Source organism: Cottoperca gobio, chromosome 21 (assembly GCF_900634415.1).
Source record: "Cottoperca gobio chromosome 21, fCotGob3.1, whole genome shotgun sequence".
In the NCBI taxonomy this organism is placed as follows: Eukaryota; Metazoa; Chordata; class Actinopteri; order Perciformes; family Bovichtidae; genus Cottoperca; species Cottoperca gobio.
The window spans coordinates 19473384-19495509 of record NC_041375.1 but is presented as its reverse complement, the minus strand read 5'-3'; the positions used below and the strand labels follow the sequence as shown (position 1 = coordinate 19495509).

Sequence of the window (22126 nt, the reverse complement as noted above, 5' to 3'; positions counted from 1 at the left end):
CACACAGGAAGGAAGCGTCGAGGTGGGTTTCCATTGGCTCATTAAAAAATCATTCCGCCAAGAGTGCTGCATGTGTGTATGTATGGGCTCTAAAGCGTGTGACATTTGGTCCCGACTGAAAGACGATTGGTAAGGCTAACCTTTAGCAGTGAAACACCCTTAGGTTGGATAAAATTAGGTTAAAATCTGAAAGGAGCATCGATTGTATGCGGCTTATTCCCTTCTCCTTATATCTAGCTCGTCTGATTCCCTCACAGAGCCCTAATCACTTGTGACTAAATGTCAACCTGTTTAAACTGGGACCTACTTGGAAAAATATCAGCAAGGAGGATGAATGAGAAACGCTTTCCCCGAGAGTGGGAAGTGAGGAAGGCACTTACGGTAAGTCCCAGTGGCGCTTTAAAAAAAACGGGCTCATTAGCCAAAAGCAGACAACTGATATGAATGTGTACAAATGTATGGCTGCAAATGAAAAATCTTCTGACATTGCACTTCACACAAACGTGTATTATCTGTGCAGGATGTTTAGTAGTCGCTGCTACTCTGAGTTTGTTCCGCTGTATTTATTTGCGTGTCATTGAAACTTATTTTGTTAATACTTCATAAGGATACTTTAAAAATACCTATTACTATAAAAAATAAAGTGAAATTGCAAAAACATGTTTACTCTGTGCTTATTGTGGTTCGATTAATTGCTTTTTCTACGACATCAAAAGATTTCTAACAACACAGCAATGAGCAATGACAATTATGTATTTTGTTTTAATTGTAAGAGCTGCACAACATGTGCTAAGAAGTCAAATATTTAGCTGGGAGATATGACATGTAGACCACAACACAGCCCTGAAGTGTAATTAATAGAAAGTATTTCCAAATTAATTCACAATCGCAATATGGGTTATACAAATTTCCATCCAATCTTTGTTTTCCTCAAAGCCCTGCATAGCTCATGAATGCAATACTGTTCAGCAATTTTAATATATTAGGATAATGGAACCTCTTGCCAGCACATGAAAGCACCATAATTCAGAAATACATAAACTTTTCAAGATTGCATTACCATGCAAATATAAGGAAGTGTTATTCAGAGTTAAAAATAAATCAAGATATAGGCTTTTTTTTGGGGGGGATCTTGTACTGCAATGACTGCCTTGGAAGGAAGGAAAACACATTTAACAAAAACACTAATGTTTGTTTTTGGAGTGGTGATATCGAGAATATGTTTTTGAAAAATGGCAAAAAGAACAACGAGAAAAGAACAAGTGAACAATTATTTTCTATGGAATACAGCTCCAGCTCCCCTTTAATTTTGGGGTTTCTTTTAGGAAGTTTTTCCTTGTGCGATGCGAGGGTCTAAGGACAGAGGATGTCGTAACCTGTACAGTCTGTAAAGCACACTGAGACAAATGTATAATTTGTGATATTGGGCTATATAAATAAATTTGATTTGATTTGATTTATATATGTTTATATGTGTGTGCATTTGCACATGTGTGGAAGACAGCTGTTGAGTGAGTCAGACAGGATCAGGGCAGCTTGTATGGTCAAGGCTCATTAAAGACCTATCAAGAAGCTCTTTCCAATCAGATCTTCCACAGAGCTTTTCATGGTCTCCATTACTTGACAGCACAGGTCACCGGGTTACTTGTGAGTTAAAGGCTTTGGATAGATGATAATGCTAAAAGGCACCGTTGCCACATGGGCCATAATAAACACAGTTGATTGATGTTTCTGCCATGAGAACTGAAAACAAAACTGGATCGCTATCCTCAACAGAGAATAGAGAAGTTATAGAAACAAATACTGCAGACCATCACTAATAGATACATCTCTAGTGAGGCCATCACACATTATTTATTCCACCTACAGAAGGATTAGGACTTTCACAGCTCTCTGCAGTGAAAGTCTAAATAGGAATTTAGGACCGCCCATTCAGGCTGTGTTTAATTCTACCACTCTTTTCACTGAATACATCTAATGTACTCTAATAATGTCATGACTGAGAGATGCTACAGTTTACTGAAAATGTGGCTCATTTGTGCGAAAAGAGGGAGAAGTTTTAACACCGGAGAGTGATATGATTGATTCATACTCATTAATGCAAGGTCACAGGAAAGAAATGTCACGAAATGATTCACAGCTTCTGTTCTTTACCGCAATTTTATCTTAAGTGTGGATGATTCAATTTCATATTTAGGATACAATAGGATTTTATGAATATTTATACTGGTGTGTGTGTGTGTGTGTGTGTGTGTGTGTGTGTGTGTGTGTGCATGCGTGTATTGAGTGTGTATGTGTGTATACATACCTGAAATGTGTGTGTGTGTGTGCATGCGTGTATTGAGTGTGTATGTGTGTATACATACCTGAAAGTAGGTGAACTGAGAGTGGTAGAGGTCAGGGTAAATGTGCAGCGTGGTGCCCACCACCAACAGAGATTCAAACTTGTGCAGGGAGGAGCTGATGTAGCCGGTGAAGCCCAGACACCAGATTTTCAGAAGAGCTTCCAGGTCAAACAACACAGTAAAGGCAACCTGGGACGGAATGGAGAAAATAGCAATGAGGGTTGGGATTTAGTCCCTGACACCACAAATGTCTCTCAACAACAGACAACAGATATTCAGAATCAGAATCAGAATTTGGTTTATTGTCAAGCAGGTTTTCACATATAAGGAATTTGCTTTGGTGTAATGGTGCAAACATAAACACAGTAGGAGAAATAAAAAATAAGCGCAAATACAGAAATATTATTAAAAAAGAAAACTTTTATAAAATAAAAATTGTGTGCAAGAAATAGAAAAATAGAAAATAAAAAATAATGTAATAAAAAATATGTATAGTATATTCTGCAGTATTTAACGTAGGTAAACTCTTCCTTTAATAAAGAGAGATGAGCTGTTCATTAAGTACTACAAGCTACAAGGCATGGTTCAGTAATGGTGCCAATGTACTTACCTGCAAGTACCATATAGCGGTACTTCTTCTACTGAACTACATTTGAAAGGGAAACATTACACTCTTCACTCTACATTTCATCCCTTGTTACTTTGCAGATTAAGATTTAATTCATAATCGTATATATATATCGTTACAGAATAAACTACCCAAAAGTATAAAGTAGCTCAAGCCTTCATGTTGACGAATGGAGAACTTTAGGTTCTGGCATAAGACGCTACCACGTCATGGGAAAAGTAGGATCGTGCGTTTTTTTTGGAGATTGGTCCGTAGGGACTTAACTTCCGAATATCTTCTTCTCTGTTGCATCGATTTCGACCATTCTGTTTTAAATCTGTCTCTTGCTTGTCCCACGAATGTGTGTGTGCAGTACTAAATCCTTGGAGGACTCCTTTAAGTAAAGGATCTGAATGCTTCTACCACTGTTTACAGCAAGGGGGGGGGGGGGGACTACAGTAAGAAGGAGATAATAAAATCGGCCAATAAAATGTGAATTTCTCCATTTCACTCTAAACCCCAGTGCCTCCATTTCCTATTTTCCGTTCACAGCCTTCACACAGATTGGAACAAATGTCCAGATCGATGGCTGTATGATATGGATGGGAGGGAGCGAGGGAAGGTAATATTGAGTCGTTTTGTCTTTTCTCCTTTTTCTTATCTCCTCCATTCAGCTGTGTGAGAGAGAGGGGGGGGGGGGGGAGGGGGGTATGAAGGGGACGGGGGGAGGTGGGCACGCTCCTCACTGTCTTTGTTGGTACTTTACTACCTGCATACTGATGACTCAAACTACCCTGCATGACACATACAGTACAGTGTCGTGTGCATGTGTATACACGTTAATAACAGGGCGTACACACATTTACATAAATAACATTTGATCAATTACTTCATGGAAATTAAATGTCTTATGCCGATTATTGAAAAACTATAAATATGCAGATGTATCGATTTTAATCCCCTGTTGCATGATTCATTATGTGAGTGGATAGGGGAATATCATGAGCCACTCAGATTATGCAGGATTAAATCCCAATAATAACAGACCATGACATTACCATAGAGGGCAATCCAACCTCTACTGAGGAGAAAAACACACGTCTATGTCATTTAACAAGCAAAAGATGATCTCATACTGCTTTTAATCTGATAATACAAGTAAATAAATAAATAAAAGCCTTTGTCAACGGGGTTTGTGTTAACGTTGAAGGGGTTTCAGTTGGAAGTTGGAAGAAAGAGCAGGAAATGAAAATGAAAACAAAACAAACCATCTCACCTCTGCCAGGTAAAACTCGTCATAGTGCCTGAGGTAGTTCTCGCCTTTGTAATAGTTGCTAGCAGCAACAATGACGTCCACGGCCACCATGCTCAAGATGAACATGTGGAACACAGAGGACCGCATCAGCTCCTGTGGAAACAGAGCAGTGCTCAATTGCAATCAATGGAAATTGCACACAAAGAGGCAAAGGGGAAATCAACGGCCATGTTCATTTATTTCCCATTGAACTTAAATCAAATTCTGATTTGGATATAAGCCAACAATATCATAATAATTAAGTACAGTATATATATAAAGCTTCAGAGAGAACATACTAGAAGACAGATGATGCACACATATTCAAAGACAGACAGAATATACACGTGGTAGCACAGATATGGGTTCTTTTGTTTTTGAGGTACCGCCTATAGACTGTATATTAAGAGGTGGAAACAGGGAAATTGGGACAGCAGCTAAACTGCAGGAAATTCAAAGCAATCAGGAGCCTTTCATTGGTTGCTGGGAGAAACATGGACCCAGACAGCAGAATCAGTGTGTATTCAGACTGCCGGAAACAAGAGAGGAAAAAAAGGGCAATAAATGTATGTTATTTCCTGTGGGAACAGCAGAGGCATTGAACGCCTACAACAACATCACACAATAGAAACAATCACGACTTAAAAGAATGCGAGGGAAACTTCCGCCCCAAAAAGTCGGACGAAACATTAAACACTCCTCATCGAGACAAACGCCGTAACCGTGCGTTCATTTGGAGACAATATGACAGATGTGATCGCAGCCTTGAACTGCATGTATGTGGCATAATGAACAGCTTGTGAGTGGGTAGAATGGCTCACCCTAAAAAAAGACTTGCATGTGAGACTGGTAATAGGAAGGATTGAAACAGTGAACAAAAAAAAAATGAGAGGAAGACTTTAAGACAGATGAAGAGTGTTTTTCAGAATTGCTTTAAAAGATCAAATTCACCGCAGGAAAACGAGACCACTGCCATCCACCCTCCTACACACCGACAGTACACAGTCTTTAAACTCTCTTTAAAAGCCTGATCTGCAATTGGTGCTTTGATTATGAAGATGATGATGATGATGATGATGATGATGATGATGATGATGATGATGATGATGATAGAATTAGTAGATAGATCTGATGGAACTTTGAACCTGTTTTAAAGCTGCAGTTGGTAACTTTAATAAAAAAAGATAACATTGTTGTCATATTTAGTGGAACGGTCACTATATCCTGGCAGTAGTGTATGGGACAGATTATTTGTGAAAGAAATCCTGCTCCTCTGCTTCCCACCGGTGCTCCTAATGGCATTTGCAGGATTCCAGCGTGCGACGGGAAAACAACCAATGAGAGCCGAGGAGTCTCTAAACCAGTGTCAATCACTGCTTGTGAACTCAGATCAAACTGTCAAACTAGGCAGCGCTGATCAAATATGAATCAAGATTATTTAACTGCATAGCTTTTTCCATGTTTTCAAAAACATATTTTAGGTGTACCGTTTACTTGAAAAATGAGAAAGTTTGTGACGCGGCCGACACGTTGAAATCAGTTTGACAGTTTGATCAGAGTTCACGAGCAGTGATTGACACTGCGTTGGTTGTTTTGCTTGGGGCGCGCTGGAATGTTGCAGATGACATTGGGAGCACTGGTGGGAGGGAGGCAGAGGAACAGATTATCTGTCTTTGTGCACTACTGTCACAATATGGTGACAGTTTTAGCAAATATGATAAAAAAGTCAATTTGATGGCGCGTCGGTAGCTCTGCTGATAGAGCGAGCGACCCATGTACTAAGGCTGAGTCCAGTCTTGTAATACCACTTGTTCCTCTAGAGGTGATAGTGAGTCACTGTAGCTCCAGTCTGCCCTCAGTACAGAGGGAGAAGAAGTATAGCTTGTAAATATTACAGCCATGTTCTGTGTCTGTTTTATAGTTTGTTTATTGGATTAAATGCAAAGTGGCAGAAATGAAAAAAACCACCTCGCTTTGTCCTTACAGCTGCCAGGAGGCTGTTTCACCAAGTGTATATCTGTCGGCAGCCCCAGGGACACGACGTAGCTTCAGCTAGGACTGTTCAAGTACAGGTCCACCAGCCCGCTGTGACTGCTGGCGCTGAGGCTTGTTCAAGCTGAGCTCAAGTCTCTTCGGCCACTGACTGGGACTCTGTCTGACTCCGCAGCCGGAGGCAGCTGCCAAGTGCCGGCTCGGCCGACCTCTCTCCTCCCCCAGCGGGCTGCTCTCCTGGCTGAGGCGCCACCGGGAAGATGAGACGAATATGCGGGTTGTTTTTTTAGTTTCTGCCACTTTGGATTTAGTCCAATAAACTAACTACAATCCATACATCCCCCGGTTAACATTAGTTAACACACAGATGGATCCGCTCCACGTGAACATTATAAGACAGCAGTTGTTCTTTGGCTCTCAGTTTGGTCAGATTTTGCGTATTCTTGCCAAATGACTGACTGACAGGCATTACACAGGAGTAAATGCAATACACAGTATAAATACATTAGTATACAATAAATAAGCCAAACTAAAATATAAACATTAAAGATCGTATGGACCCAGTTTAGAGGTGAAATACTGCCTCCTATTTCTTTGGGGCAGGTGGCTCGGAATTACACATTGAAGCTTTAACAAAGTGAATGCAGCTGCCTAACGTAAGCTTTAACATAGATGTGGAAGACCAGGAAGCGTTCATATAAAGATTTTTTTGGTCACTTGTAACGGTTTTGGAAGGGACTGTCAAACAAAGTAATTCTGCAATTAATTCTAAAGACCCAGAAAGTACTTTTTGGCTCTTATAACTTTCTTACTATTGTATTTTCTGCTCTTATATTGTCTTGTCTTCTAATTATCTTAGTTTATTTGCTGGTTATTGAACACAACATTCCATTCATTTTTGTCTCAAATGTGAATTATTGCTATCTTCTAAACTCAACTGATAGCACTGACTCTACACTCACAGTGGTTAGGCTCTCTGACTGAGATTGGACGTGACAAAGCAGTTTGACATTTCCAGCAACCAGACGCTCTCCCCCATGGGTGTTTTGGCTGAACTGACTTGTGTGTGTGTATGTGTGCGAGATAGAGAGATAGAGGCAAACTGACAGAGAACAGAAAGTACATGCTTGTGCGTCTGAAACGGTTGATTTTCCCAAGGTCTTGACTTATTCCATATTCTCTGTCAGCTTTTGGGAATTGCACTGCTAAGAAAAGCTGGGGAGCTAACTGGAGAGCAGTGTGCATCGCTAACCACTGTCATATGGACACACAGTCTTCCCATCCAGCTCTGCCACATAATCACATTTTAATCTTTCCCTCACATTCCACTTTTTCATTCCAAATTGGCTAAAGATTTGCCTCCCTGACCTTCCCAAGGCAAAATGGGCTAGTCGCCCAATGCAGCTGTTGGCACTCCATATATGGCCTCAAGATGAGAGAATCAATTTAACAGCATCAATTGTGGGACAAGATGGCATCTTGTGTGTCTCTGGTATCGTTTCACACTTGTTGATGGATGCTATTTATTTGCGTTGCCTCAGGCAGGGTCTTTGAAACACCAGGTGCCCACTGTGCACAGGCACACACACACACACGTTGAAATCAAGTTTTGCAAATAGAAGCCCCACCTTACTTTGCGGCTTTGGCATTTAGCCAGGAAACACTCACGCATCATCCCGTCTGATAGCAAAGCAACGCTTCATTTCTAATACATGACACAGTGCATTCTGCAAAAATACAGCGTGTACTCAGCTCTCATTTGCTTGACTGCAACAGAGTGTACATGATAGAAATTAAGTATGCAAATAGTGTTGTAGATAAAAGGGACATCATTTCAAGTGGCATGTAAATTGGGATTTGGGGGGGGGGGGGGGGGGGGGGAAGCTGTGCACGCTGTGCTTTCCTGCAGTAAAAAATGAAAAACATCATTAAAAATGAGAAGAAATAAACAACACGCATTTCCCTTTTCATCAAGCCTTCTGGCTTCTTGTCTGGGTACTTGGGTTTTTTTATCACCCAATTTATGCTCAGTCAATTTAAACAGTGCAGCAGAGCCTCTCTCACTAAAGGCTGTCTGGTCAGTGTGACATAAACTGCAATCTCACACAAAGAGGTGCGACAACTTTCAGCTGTGCTCATATGAGCTGTCCCGACAGGATCCGCTGTCAATAAGCATAACAATCATCTGGAGGAGGGGGGTATACGCATCATACCTGGAGCATTTCCACTGGCGACAACTGTAATGCAACCAAGACGGAGAGAGGCCGACCGACAGACCAATGACTGCTTCCTCGAGCTCCGTCTGTTCACTCAGACTGCCAAGGAGGACAAATGCTCTTTCTGCTGGTACATGACACGAGTGTAGCACATGTGCACATAGTTGGCGGGATAGAACAGTATTCACACAGGAATTGTCACCAACAGACTGGGCCATGTCCTGGCACCGTCTCCTGCGACAGTGTTTTCTCTCCTGTTTACTGAGATTAAGAAGAAACTGAGTGGGATTACAGACTGCTTCACTTGATTTATCTCTTCAGTCTCCTCACTGGCACTTGTTGACAATGAATAAACAAGTGATTATAATCAGAGATCTGTCAAGGGTCTTTTCTTTTTCACTGTATTGTATGAACTGAACGGCTGAAAAGATGTAGAAAAAGGTCATTTAATTGAGAAGTCTATTGTCAAACTGGTGAACAGCACAGTTAACAAATGTGCTCTCTTCACAGAGTTATTTCAATACAAAACTATGGGCTGAAGGAGTGGGTGTGTAAAATCTTGCTGGGTTGGGGATCTAGCAAAGTGGCAGCCCTTTAGGCTTTTTACAGTCCTGACCAGAGCAGGCTGACTCATGTCTCTGGCTGGAAAACAGGTCTTAATAAAACATGATGGTCTGCATGTCTGCGCTCTCCAACTCTTGATAATATATGCTGTGCTTTGCCGCCTCCATTTACTGTCTGGCTATTCCTTATAGAGTTTTGGTTTATTTCACTTCAGCACATATAACCACATGTGCATCTGGCTGATTGCAGTCTAGACCGAAAAAAACAATCTGGTTTTGTCTCAGAGTGTTGATCTAACATCTTGTTCACTTCCCCTCTTGCAGGTCATTTGGTTTTGCGCCACACACACACGTATATTGCCTACCCTGCTATGCCCCCAATGCTTTTTTTTTTCTTCACATTTCCCATCTATAGCAATATTCTCACCATCACTCTCCTCCTCTCCTGTTTTTTTTCTCCAACCAATTTATCTTTTCTATGTGGCCTCCCTATCCTTCCACAGAGAGTCCAACTGACCTTGACACATTGTATGTATGTGATACAAGTGGTGTGACTGGGAATATCCAAAGGGCAAAGATTGGTGACAGGTGGACAAGGAGGGTTCCTAGAGATCAATGACCTCTGGCTTGGGAGGGAGAGGTCAGAAAAGTGGTATTCCCCAGTGAGCTACCGGGCTAACCATTCCTCCATTGCTTATTATAATATTCCGCTCTGTGGACACAGGGCTGAGACATGGGGAGTAAGTAGCATGAGCTGGTTATTGCCAAAGAGGAGATGCTAAATTAATCCCATGATCCTCCTGCATTACTAGAAGTAGGGAGCATTTATCATACTTTCATACTCTTCCTTAGCTGTCATTCTAAAGCTGGTTTAATTATTCTAATACAAAAATTCCTTAGTTCCTTGATTTTCATGGAGGGTTCCTCTACTATGTTGCATTTTTATTTCCACTGGGGCACACCTGTATAGAGTGTTAACCTTTATCTTTTGCTAATACTGTAGCAGCCAAAGCTCCAATCTGCAGTGTAATTATGGTATGGTGGAGGCTAATTACTAAACCAGGTCTGTAGGGAAAGAAACATGTCGCTTTATTAACCTCCACTGGTCTATACTGCTACCACTGAGAGACTCAGGAAAACGCTAAACAACCTTAGAAATAATGTCTATACTGCAGATGCAGAGAAATGGGATACAACTACAGTGTCATAGGATAAATAACGCATTATACAACTCTGTTATGTGAAAATGGACTGGCAGATAAATGTGATGCAACGTTTGTGCAATTCCGATGGTAGCCTAACTAGACGGGTACTCGGGAGAGCGCAGACCTCCGCCCGAATGCCCAACCTCGCATATATGGTTCTACTGTATAAACGCCATTTTTGAACAACAATAGCAGCAGACATTTATTTGCCGTGTAAAGACGTAGCGGAGAAATGTCGCCCTGAGCTTGTGTTGACAAAGAATGGTTCTCATGTGCTACGTTCTTAGATCTCTGATTCTATCGCCAAGATGGTGTTATTTAATAAAGTGTTCAACAGAATCAATCAATTTCAGCTGAAAGGATAGATAACCTGCACCAACATGTGCTACAAGCATCTGACCTTGAGTATACAGAAACTCAAGTCATTTATACAGTAGAATTGCTCGGGCAGGGCCGCAGGTAAGACGCATTTCTGTCTACCAAATGGGAACAAAGGCACGGAGACCTCACACATGTTAATCACGACCGTTAACATCCGTCTGCTAATTGCCTGACAATGGTCACAGTGGCACCTTACTGTCTGTCAAATGCTAGCAGACAGGGAAGTCAGACATGTGTATTACAACTGTGAGAAAACACAGGCCAAACAACAACTTCACAGAGATAAAATATAACCAGAAGACTATAAACCAAGCAATCCAATGTAAAATCAGATATCCAGCACCTCCATATAGCCCGGAAGGAATTATCCTTTGTTATATAACGACACTTTACCGCCACTGTGATAATTTCACTGTGAGATTGGCAGTTGAATAGTCACAGGGTCACCCCCGCTAATTAACGTGTTATACCTCATTTGTTTAATCTGTACAAGAACTGAAGTGTAAAAATGACAAATTGCGGTTTTAAGAGGGGTTATGTGCCTGACTATTCCTTGGCCAGGCGCAGTGACTTCCTGAAGTCTTCGCAGGTGATAACAAACCCAAAGCCAAGTGCAACATAATATTTTTAGACAGATTAAACAAATAACATAAAGCTTTTTTTTGGTACCTCATGACAGAGCTAGGCTAGCTGTTTCCCCCTTATGCTAGTCTCTATGCTAAGCCAAGGTAAGCATGTTGGCTGCTGTATGTATTTATTTAACATACAGACACGAGAGTGGCATCAAACATCTCTTTAAACTCTCGGCCATATATATATATATATATACAGTATATCTCAAAAGTGAGTACACCCTTTAGATTTTTGCAAATATTCTGTTATATCCTTTCAGGGGATAACATTATCCTACTGAAACTTTGATATAACTTAAAGTAGTCAGTGTGCTGCTTGAATAACAGTATAGATTTATTGTCCTTTGAAAATTACTCAGTACACAGCTGTTAATGTCTAAACAGCTGGCAACAAAAGTGAGTACACCCCATAGTGAACATGTCTAAATTGTGCCCAAAGTGTCAATATTTTGTGTGACCACCATTGTTATCTAGCACTGCTTTAACCCTCCTGGGCATGGAATTCACCAGAGCTGCACAGGTTGCTTCTGGAATCTTCTTCCACTCCTCCACGACGACATCACGGAGCGCACGGATGTTGGACACCTTGCACTCCTCCACCTTCCTCTTGAGGATGCCCCACATGTGCTCAATTGGGTTTAGGTCTGGAGACATACTTGGCCAGTCCATCACCTTAACCTTCAGCTTCTTCAGCAAGGCCGTTGTCATCTTGGAGGTGTGTTTAGGGTCATTATCATGTTGGAAAACTGCCCTACGGCCCAGTTTCCGAAGAGAGGGGATCATGCTCTGCTGCAGGATGTCACAGTATATATTGGAATTCATGTGTCCCTCAATGAAATGCAGCTCCCCAGTGCCGGCAGCACCCATGCAGCCCCAGACCATGATGCTGCCACCACCATGCTTGACTGTAGGCAAAACACATTTGTCTTGGTACTCCTCACCAGGGTGCCGCCACACACGCCGGACACCATCTGACCCAAACAGGTTTATTTTGGTCTCATCAGACCACAGGACATGGTTCCAGTAACTCATGTTCTTGGATTCATTGTCTTCAGCAAACTGTTTGCGGGCTTTCTTATGCATCGGTTTCAGAAGGGGCTTCTGTCTGGGGCGACGGCCATACAAACCGATTTGATGCAGTGTGCGGCGTATGGTCTGGGCACTGACAGGCTGACATCCCACTTCTGCAACCTCTGCAGCAATGCTGGAAGCACTCGCACGTCTATTTTTGGAAACCAACCTCTGGATATGACGCTGAGCACGTGGACTCAACTTCTTTGGTCGACCCTGGCGAGGCCTGTTCCGAGTGGAACCTGTCCTGGAAAACCGCTGTATGATCTTAGCCACTGTGCTGCAACTCATTTTCATGGTGTTGGCAATCTTCTTATAGCCAAGGCCATCTTTGTGAAGCGCAATAATCCTTTTTTTCAGCCGCTCAGAGAGTTCCTTGCCATGAGGTGCCATGTTGTCCAGCATTCAGAGAGAATTGTGCCCAAAACACCAAATTTAACAGCCCTGCTTATCATTTACACCTGAATCCTTGTAACACTAACGAGTCACATGACACCAGGGCGGGAAAACAACATCATTGGGCACAATTAGGACATGTTCACTATGGGGTGTACTCACTTTTGTTGCCAGCTGTTTAGACATTAACAGCTGTGTACTGAGTAATTTTCAAAGGACAATAAATCTATACTGTTATTCAAGCAGCACACTGACTACTTTAAGTTATATCAAAGTTTCAATAGGATAATGTTATCCCCTGAAAGGATATAACAGAATATTTGCAAAAATTTAAAGGGTGTACTCACTTTTGAGATATACTGTATATATATATATAATTATTACCCAAAATAAGCTATGTGAACAAATTATTTATTTAAAAAAAAAAAAAAAAACATTGTGGAAACTGCTGAAGGGGTGAGTTCATAGTTACAGATTACTGACAGTTAATTAAGAATAAAGCACAGTATTGATTCAAAGTGTAATTAGTTTGTTTTCTAACTAAAGCTCTACAGTTCATGTGTCACGTAAGACACGTCTCACCAGTGAAAAGCATCCTGGTTGTACCCACGGTAATATTGTTTTGTTTGTTTTCTGCTATTGGCAGCAGTCACAAGGATACTGCAAGTCGATCTAATGAGCAACAATAGTCACCATCCAACCGACAAATACAAACAAAGTTGAAAAAAAGAATTATGATTTAGGATGACAATTAAAACTATCCTGAGGATTATCACATTCATAAAAACATTGAAAAACAAGTGAGAGAGGAACACTCCCTGCTTTGAGGGCTATTTGGATTTGATGCCCCTCAGGAGGGGAAACTGCCATTTCCTCTCTATCTCCAAGAAGAGCAGGTGGTTAATCAAGTATGTGTTATCTCCAACTGCTGAAGCCCGTTGGACCCAGACAGACCAGACTGACACCCACACACATGCACAAATGGACAGACGTCAACAGGCAGATCGACAGGCTGACTGTCAGAAACACGGGGGCGTGACCCTAGGTGGTTTAAAAGACGGGTACGGGCGAGGCGGCAGCATACAGATAAATAGGAGGACGCACACAGGCGGCCTGTCTGTAGATAGCGGCTGCCTGCGAGCCCTGAAACATTTTAATCGTTTGACGGCCAATTACTCTGGAGCCAGGCAGAGCAGAACAGAAACTCACACTTCACTTCCCTGGCACTTGCGGATGGCACCGCGGGATGGATCTGCACTGCCTGTCTTCACTGTACCTGTCTACTCAGCTAGCAATGCTCCTTTCTGATATGGGTGAAAAAGCAATAAAATAAGGTGTTTGGTGAGGCTTTAGAGAAAAAGCGCATGGGGATATCCATCATTTATTGAAAATGATACCGATGTAATATGACGTGCCTTCCCACACCCTCTATTAAAAAACACACAGAATGGAAATTGCTGAAAAGTAACAATATACAGTAACGCATTCTGTCTGATCTCTCTCTCTCTCCTCTCTCTCTCTCTCTCTTGTCCAAAAACACAAAAAACAAAAACAATTCCAGACCTATATACAGTAGCTCTCTCGTTTTTCCAATCAAGTCCTCAGTCAGCGTATGGCAAGCCCATCATATCGAGAGTTGAGGCTGTATTCTGTATTTCATCGTGAAGCGAATACAGCCACAATGTAAAGATACCGAGTGTCAATACTTCTTATTTCTTTAACTGACTTCTTGAGCTCAGCTTTCGTAGTTTCTTCCAATGACCTGTTTAAGCTTTCCACTTTGCTGTTGAACCGTCTTTTTCAATATTATCCATCTGTGTTTGTCGCAGTTTCATCTCCTTCAGCGATGCGTTTGTTTCTTTGAATTCCTCCGTGGCCTTCACCCATTGCTGCGTATTTGAACCGACTTCTCCGCCACGGGTTGTTAGTTACGTATTAAATAGCTTCGTCTCTTGTCAAAACAATTAGGTTACCATGCTTTATTAATGTTTATCCACCAGGAATTTGTTTTCCACTCGCCTTTCACCTGGTACGTGGCAGCCTCTTTGTGAAGAGGCTTTGTTGTTTCTCTTTGATACATCTCGCGGTTTCCTGACACTATCAGAAAGTCAAAACATTTCCAGAGTGGTTTGATGGTTTGACACGGCACAAAATGCCGCCAGTGTGTGAGTGGCAACTGAAATGACTTTTGAAATGAAGAGCCGCATGATGCATGTCAAAGTCACTCACGACTTTTGCACTTCTTGTTTATTACTTGCCTCGCGCTTGACACTTTGAATGCTCACGTAGGCAGAGATTTAAATAACAAAAAGTACTTTAAAGCGACACTTTTTCACCAAAATCGGAATTTTAGTGCCAAATACTCATCTGTAACTGTGAAAGGTGGCTGTTAAATGTTAGTGACTTAATCCTTCACAGAGACCAGTTATTGAGGTCAGCTTGAGTATACACTATGTATAAATGTCAATGACGAAAAATATCAAAAACATTCATTGAAAATGTTTGCAGCAAAAACCTGCTGTCCATCTGTTCCTTTCATTCTGTTCCATATACTCCCAAGTATTAGGGATTTCGCTACACACACTGCTTTTATTTGTAGCTAATGCATAGATATGCCCCATACAATAAGCACTCACAACAAACATAAGCACGTAGTAAAACCCTGCACGCAAGTTATTCCATCATGATTTCTTTGGAATTCATTGTAATTGAAATGAACGTCTGTGAAGAATCGAACTTTCAACCTTTTAAGCCACAAGAGAGGGCGAGCACTCAATACTCAAACTGAATAAAGTCTACTAAATAAAAACAGACTCTGCGTGGAATATCACTTTAAATCTGCAAAATAAATCCACTTGCAATGGAAAGGAAATAGTTGGGTATAAAAGAAGGATTACAGTCGCAGAGTAGCACTGCATTGAGGATTACAAGTAGAGATAAAAAACAGGAAGTTTACGACATCCCTCACATGCTTATACCTTTAGATGATGTCATATAATCACAAATAATGTTGGAAAACCAGTAATATATATATATATGATTATCTACATAATTAATGTATCAGGAGAGAGAAATAAATCTGTAAAATAAAAAGGAAATAAAACCTTCCATTACTGGACGAGCATTGCCGTCTTCACGCGACTGTGGTTAACAGGATGCACAAACACAGGCTGTCTACTGGAGCCCTGCTGAATGAAGGTCGGTTGAGTGTTCACACCCAGTCCAACATAAATACCTACTGCGTACATCTAACACGGAGAAATCCTTAAACCACTCTGCCTCATTCCTCATTCTGTTTCTTCCCTCTTTACATGCCTCTCTCCAACTCTGTAATCTTGTATCACTGGCAGAGCATAAATGCCTTGTGTAACACTGGTCTGACTATGGAATATATGAAGAAGGGATGATGCAGTCATTATCCCTCTCTATAGTTCTCTGGTTCTATTGGTGCTTTTTATGTGGCAGGCTCTCTTTGACTGGAGACATTTATCACAATTTCTGCCCAGAGCTTAAACACTCCATGTGATGGAGAAGTGAGTTGTTTTGCACTATGACCCACTAAAATACAACTCGGTCCATCTGACAAAGTTTACATCTTTAAGCGGTGTTCAGACTTAAAATAGCTCGTTTTGAAAAAAGCTACGGGTACTACATAGTGACAAGTATAGTTAGAATCATAATCCATGAGTTCAAAGGTGCCAAAAGACTGCACAGTGTTTTTGTTTAGAAGATCTTTACTCTAGAAAGGTATCGCAGCAGCAATCATGTCTCCTACGCAACAGCTGCAAGGTGAACAACAGAATTAAGTCATTTACATTACAAAGTAGTCCACTATGAATGTGCTCTTGAACGTATGTGTTAGGCAATGAAATGTGTCATTGTATTGCCCCTCTGCGTTGGGACCCCCAGTCTCATTGACGTGGAAGCTGTGTATTTGACACTATTGTCGGTCTGAACATGGCCTAATGCCTCTCTCTGTCAATCAGTTAACCCTTCACACAGTCAGAAGTGGTCTTCTTGTTGGCACAGGATGACAGTAATAGCTATTTTGGTTTGAGTGAATGAGACAGATGAAGCAGCCTTTGGGCGTTCCTTGTAATGGAGCACAGGGCTCAGAAGGAAGTCAGCAGTGTTTATCCCTCTGGTTATCTAAATCTTTCCTCCAACTGATGATGAGGCTCTGGGGTACACGCTGGTTTAATGGGAATACTGCATATTTCACATTCTTTCTTTTCTCATCTCTTCCCTTCTTCTCTACCCTAGTTCTCTATTTATATGAGTCTTGTCTTCGTCGCTCTCTGTGTGTGTGTGTGTGTGTGTGTGTGTGTGTGTGTGTGTGTGTGTGTGTGTGTGTGTGTGTGTCTCCTTCAAGCTTAGATCTGGAACAGTATTTTCTCCATGAGGGTTGTTGACAGCTATCCTCCCTCTTATAGCTGTAGACGATTTTGGCGGTATCTCACAGCAAGGGCCCAGCCTTTCACACCGTACTGCTATCATCAGTGGCCCAGCTGCGAGCAACGCCCGCTGCTTTCCGCTTATCTTTAAAGCCAAACCATTTGGATCACACCGACCCCGAGGCAACGGTGGCGTCCATCATGTAGACGTCATTTAAAACTCATCCATCACAGGAGCAACATCATTAGTGAAGCTCTACACATCAAACATGATTCTCGCCCTCATTTAAAATCCCTTCATGTAGTCGTTTGACACGGCCATTGAAGACACTGACAAATGTGAAAACAATGAGGTGATACTGTGTGTGGCGCTTGTTAAACGGACAAGGTGTTGTTGATTCTCTATTAATACAAAGTTATTTAACATACAAGTCCATACACAGGCACAGCTCAGCTTTTATAGATCAGGTAGGTTTTTAAAAAAAAGATGTATGTTCAGGTGTCACCTTACAGATTAACTGAACTAGGCATATGTGTGAGAGAGAGAGACAGAGAGACAGAGAGAGAGAGAGAGAGAGAGAGAGAGAGAGAGAGAGAGAGAGAGAGAGAGAGAGAGAGAGACAGAGACAGAGAGACAGAGAGACAACAGAGACGGAAAGAGAGAGAGAGACAACAGAGAGACAGAGAGAGAGAGAGAGAGAGAGGGGTAGACAGAGAGACAGAGAGACAACAGAGACGGAGAGAGAGAGAGACAACAGAGAGACAGAGAGAGAGAGAGAGAGAGAGATAGAGAGAGATAGAGAGAGAGAGAGAGAGAGAGAGACAACAGAGACGGAGAGAGAGAGAGAGACAACAGAGAGACAGAGAAATAGAGAGAGAGACAGAGAGAGAGAGAGAGAGGGGTAGACAGAGAGACAGAGAGGACAACAGAGACGGAGATGAGAGAGAGACAAACGGAGACAGAGAGAGAGAGCGCGAGAGAGAGACAAAGAGACGGAGAGAAAGAGAGGACAACAGAGAGACAGAGAAATAGAGGAGGAGGAGAGAGAGAGAGAGAGAGAGAGAGAGAGAGAGAGAGAGAGAGAGAGAGAGACAACAGAGACGGAGAGAGAGAGAGAGACAACAGAGACGGAGAGACAGAGAGACAGAGAGACAACAGAGACGGAGAGAGAGAGAGAGAGAGACAACAGAGAGACAGAGAGAGAGAGAGAGGTAGACAGAGAGACAGAGAGACAACAGAGACGGAGAGAGAGAGAGACAACAGAGAGACAGAGAGAGAGAGAGACAACAGAGACGGAGAGAGAGAGACAACAGAGAGAGAGAGAGAGACAACAGAGACAGAGAGAGAGAGAGAGAGAGAGGTAGACAGAGAGACAGAGAGACAACAGAGAGACAGAGAGAGAGAGAGAGAGAGAGAGAGAGAGAGAGAGAGAGAACAGAGAGAGAGAGAGAGAGAGAGAGAGACACTTAACACCAGCAGCATGTTAATTGTGTGGTGTGTTTACCTGGAGGCAGGCAGGCGCTCGGCCATGTGGTTTGTTGACGTCCACAGCTACAAGCTGCCACCCCCCAGCAGAGTCTTCATGGAACATCTGTGGCACAAGGACAGCACATGAGGGGCAGAACACACACACACACACACACACAAAACTGCACATCATTCAAAATACTGGACAAAACTCTAACACACACACACACACACACATCTACCCTTTGGCTACATCTTCTTAAAACATCTGTGGCCACAAAAACAAAGCTGAAGGCATCATAGACGCAGGTTTGTACCCACACAACATCAGCATGATAGCGACTAAATACAGTATATAGGCCTAAGGACCTAACACCAGAGAAAATAAATCACAGCAGAGACAAAGACAGTTGGCTCACTCATGAATCAATGATTATTTTAAAACATGAACTCAACTTAGTAATAGGACCAGTAATAGCATAGTGGTGTTTCGGACGTACAAAGATTACATTACTGTGAACGACAAACGCAAAGCAAAAATTGCAGCACTGAGTAGCAGCAGAGTCCGACTTCACGCATCTCGCCATGAGAGCAACGGGATTCAGGGGTCAAAGCGAAAAGCAGAAACGCCTATTTGGCAATATGTCAGACTTAAACCCGATGCTAGTAGGGAACCCGATAACATTAATGATGCATTTTGTAAACTTGTGATATTAAGCCGCGCTGAGCGATTGAGCGCCATCGACAAATATCCGATAGACCCACGAGCATGGCTTAAAATAACTAATAAATAAAAAAATCTAAAACAACATTGAACTCCAAGTAATCCAGATTTGATATGAATGTCCCTTTAAATTCAATAAACAAATTGTGGGAATGACATACAGTGAAACTGAGAACTAAGTGAAATTTGAAGGTTGATGAAGTTTTAAAAAAAAAAGAAACCTATAAAAACGTTTTTGTATAGGTAGCAACTCTTCAACCACTCGCCTCTTTTGTCATTCTACTCTTTGATTACAAATTGTACCTTTCTTCCCTTCCGTTTCAGCTTAATCTTGTAGCCGTCACATCGGCTTTACATTTTATCTATAGCTTTTATCAACTTGCCATTGATATAGCGTGGCAAAGACAATACTATCTATAACCTTGGTGTTGAACACACAGGGTTGATATCTTCCACTTCAGACAAGACAAAGCAAATTCAAGCCCTTAATTACAACTCCACTTATCAAAAAGCCTGATCCTGTGAAACAAAAAGTGGATTTACCCATTGTGGTTTTATAAACACTGTTAGGCTTTACTCATCTCCATTGAAAGCCTCAATAATCGGGAAAAAAATGAGTAGAAGGAAGTCGAGGAACGGGGAGTGTCTCCCAGGGCCACCTTTTACCATCCTTCCTCTCTCGGGAACATGAGGAAGGGCGCATATTGTTTCAGCCTTTGTGATTGACAGTTACGTGTTACACCACAGCTAATTAGTCTTTCCCCCTCTAAGATAAAGATTGGGGCATGACGATGTGATTAGGGTTAATCTTGATGATGGAAATGAAGGTGTTTTCAAAGTCGTAGCAGTATATACACATGCCAGTGGCACCAGTCTGTTTACCATCGTGATGGAAGACACAGAGGTTTTATGCATCTTTCTTTGTATATATATATATATATATATATATATATATATATATATATATATATATATATATATATATATATATATATATATATATATATATATATACATATACATATATACATGTTCATTTAAAATATACAATATATGGCTTGAAAAGTCACATTTTAGAAGAAATAATTACAGTAATATATAAAATTCCTAAATTGTATGTATCTAGAGATCATTTTAGACGTGGGGGGGGCAGTATTTCACCTCTACTACTGGCTCCATGCAATCTATATTCATCAAAACCATCCGTCATTACAAAACAGCTGGAGTATGTTAACCTGTTCATATTTTAGTTGTAGCAGTTTGTCATATTTATTGTATTGTAAAGTTATAGAGTAATATAGTGTATTATGTACATTGTGTAATGTATTCTATAGCTATACATCTCTCTCAACACATTGACGTCTTTGACGTGACGTCAACACTGTTACCTCTTCACGCTTTGTTGATAATGTGTGTTCATTGTTTTACATTTAAATTACATATCTTACACATTCCTACCAAATCCAAACTTCAGATGTGCTTCAGTGACAATGATAGCTTTTCATTTCAACCAACAATATATCTGCTAAATGACAAAAGCAGATCCATCCATGCACCCACCCACCATATTCCTTTTTTAGTTATATTTGTTAGTGTTTTAATTGGCTCCTGCCATACACAACACACTATGTAGTACTGTATACAGTACATTCTCTCTCAAATCAGCTCGGAAACAAATGACATCAAACATTTCACTAAATACTTTCTCTCTCTTGATTTCCTCGGTTTCAAACCATCCTATCAATCCAGAGGGATCGCCTGTAAGCGCGGGAGAGGAAATCAAAATGCCCGTCACGTCAAGAGAAAAAAATAAGCATTAATCAAGATCACAGTAGCAACCCCCATTATACCCGAAAGGACATTTGTAAGACAGCTAAATGTTCAAACTTGAAAGAAATGTCAAGCCAATGCTAATCACTAACATAACTGAATTCTGTCTGGTCTGAATTATGGTGAGAAATATATTGGCATTTATAGAATGAGCCTCAAAAAACTGTCAAACCTTTTTTTATTATTATTGCTTTCCCCTCACCCAAATCACTTCTTTATGGCGTTGAATGTATTTCCAGGCCATAAAGTGTCTCAGTATTCCTTATTATCCCTCTCGAGTGTCTATGGCCTTATCTCATGACAATTTACAAGCAGAAACAGAAAAGGCTCGGGGAGGGGGGGGAGGGGGTACAATCTTGTAATTTGCTTTTCAACATCCATATTGGACAAAACAAAACTCATTTCTGTTCCAAAAATAAATATTCAACTCTTTAGGGCTTTCATAATGAGTTGCTGACTTTGGGGTTGTCACTTGCGCAACTGGTTCATGTTGATTTATTAACACCTTTATCAGATAGCACCGGTGGAGAGGTGACAGGAAATGAGGGAGAGAGATGCAACAAAGATGCCGAGCCGGACAGAAACCCAGGAGGTTGCGGTTCATGATCAGCATCTTAAAAAGTATGCGAACTAATATAAAGTCTTTTGGAAGTAACTAAAATCAACACTGCTACAAAACGTGGATCGAATAGGGCTACACGAGGCCGGGCACATGTAGCCCAGGTGTCCTTCTCCCCAGACGTATACTCATGTAGTATGTTCTGGGTATTCTTCCAGTTAGACGTGCCTAGAATACCTCCAAGGTTGTTCCAACACCAAGGAGTAGCCAAGCGCTTTCTCAGAGGTCCAACCTCCTTACCGTGGCCTTTAGGTGACCCCACACATCCATCCCGTGACGTAATCTAATTTCGGGGCCTCTTCCGTCTTCGATCACATAGATTCAATGACTGCCCGGAGGTCATGACCTTTGAATAATCAATTGATTGGTAAATCAAGAGCTAACCCTTC

General features: G+C 41.4%; 1 protein-coding gene across 7 annotated transcripts in view; it reads right to left on the bottom strand.

Moving 5' to 3' along the window:
* Positions 1–22126, bottom strand: part of nalcn (sodium leak channel, non-selective) — a 78059-nt gene that overhangs the window by 34614 nt on the left and 21319 nt on the right. For all 7 annotated transcript variants that reach the window (XM_029458872.1, XM_029458876.1, XM_029458875.1 and 4 more), the window contains 3 exons: positions 18602–18688; positions 4229–4360; positions 2367–2534 (listed from right to left, as the gene is read on the bottom strand). In XM_029458872.1, the coding sequence (XP_029314732.1) occupies positions 2367–2534; positions 4229–4360; positions 18602–18688 (387 nt within the window). The remainder of the gene's footprint in view (positions 1–2366; positions 2535–4228; positions 4361–18601; positions 18689–22126) is intronic.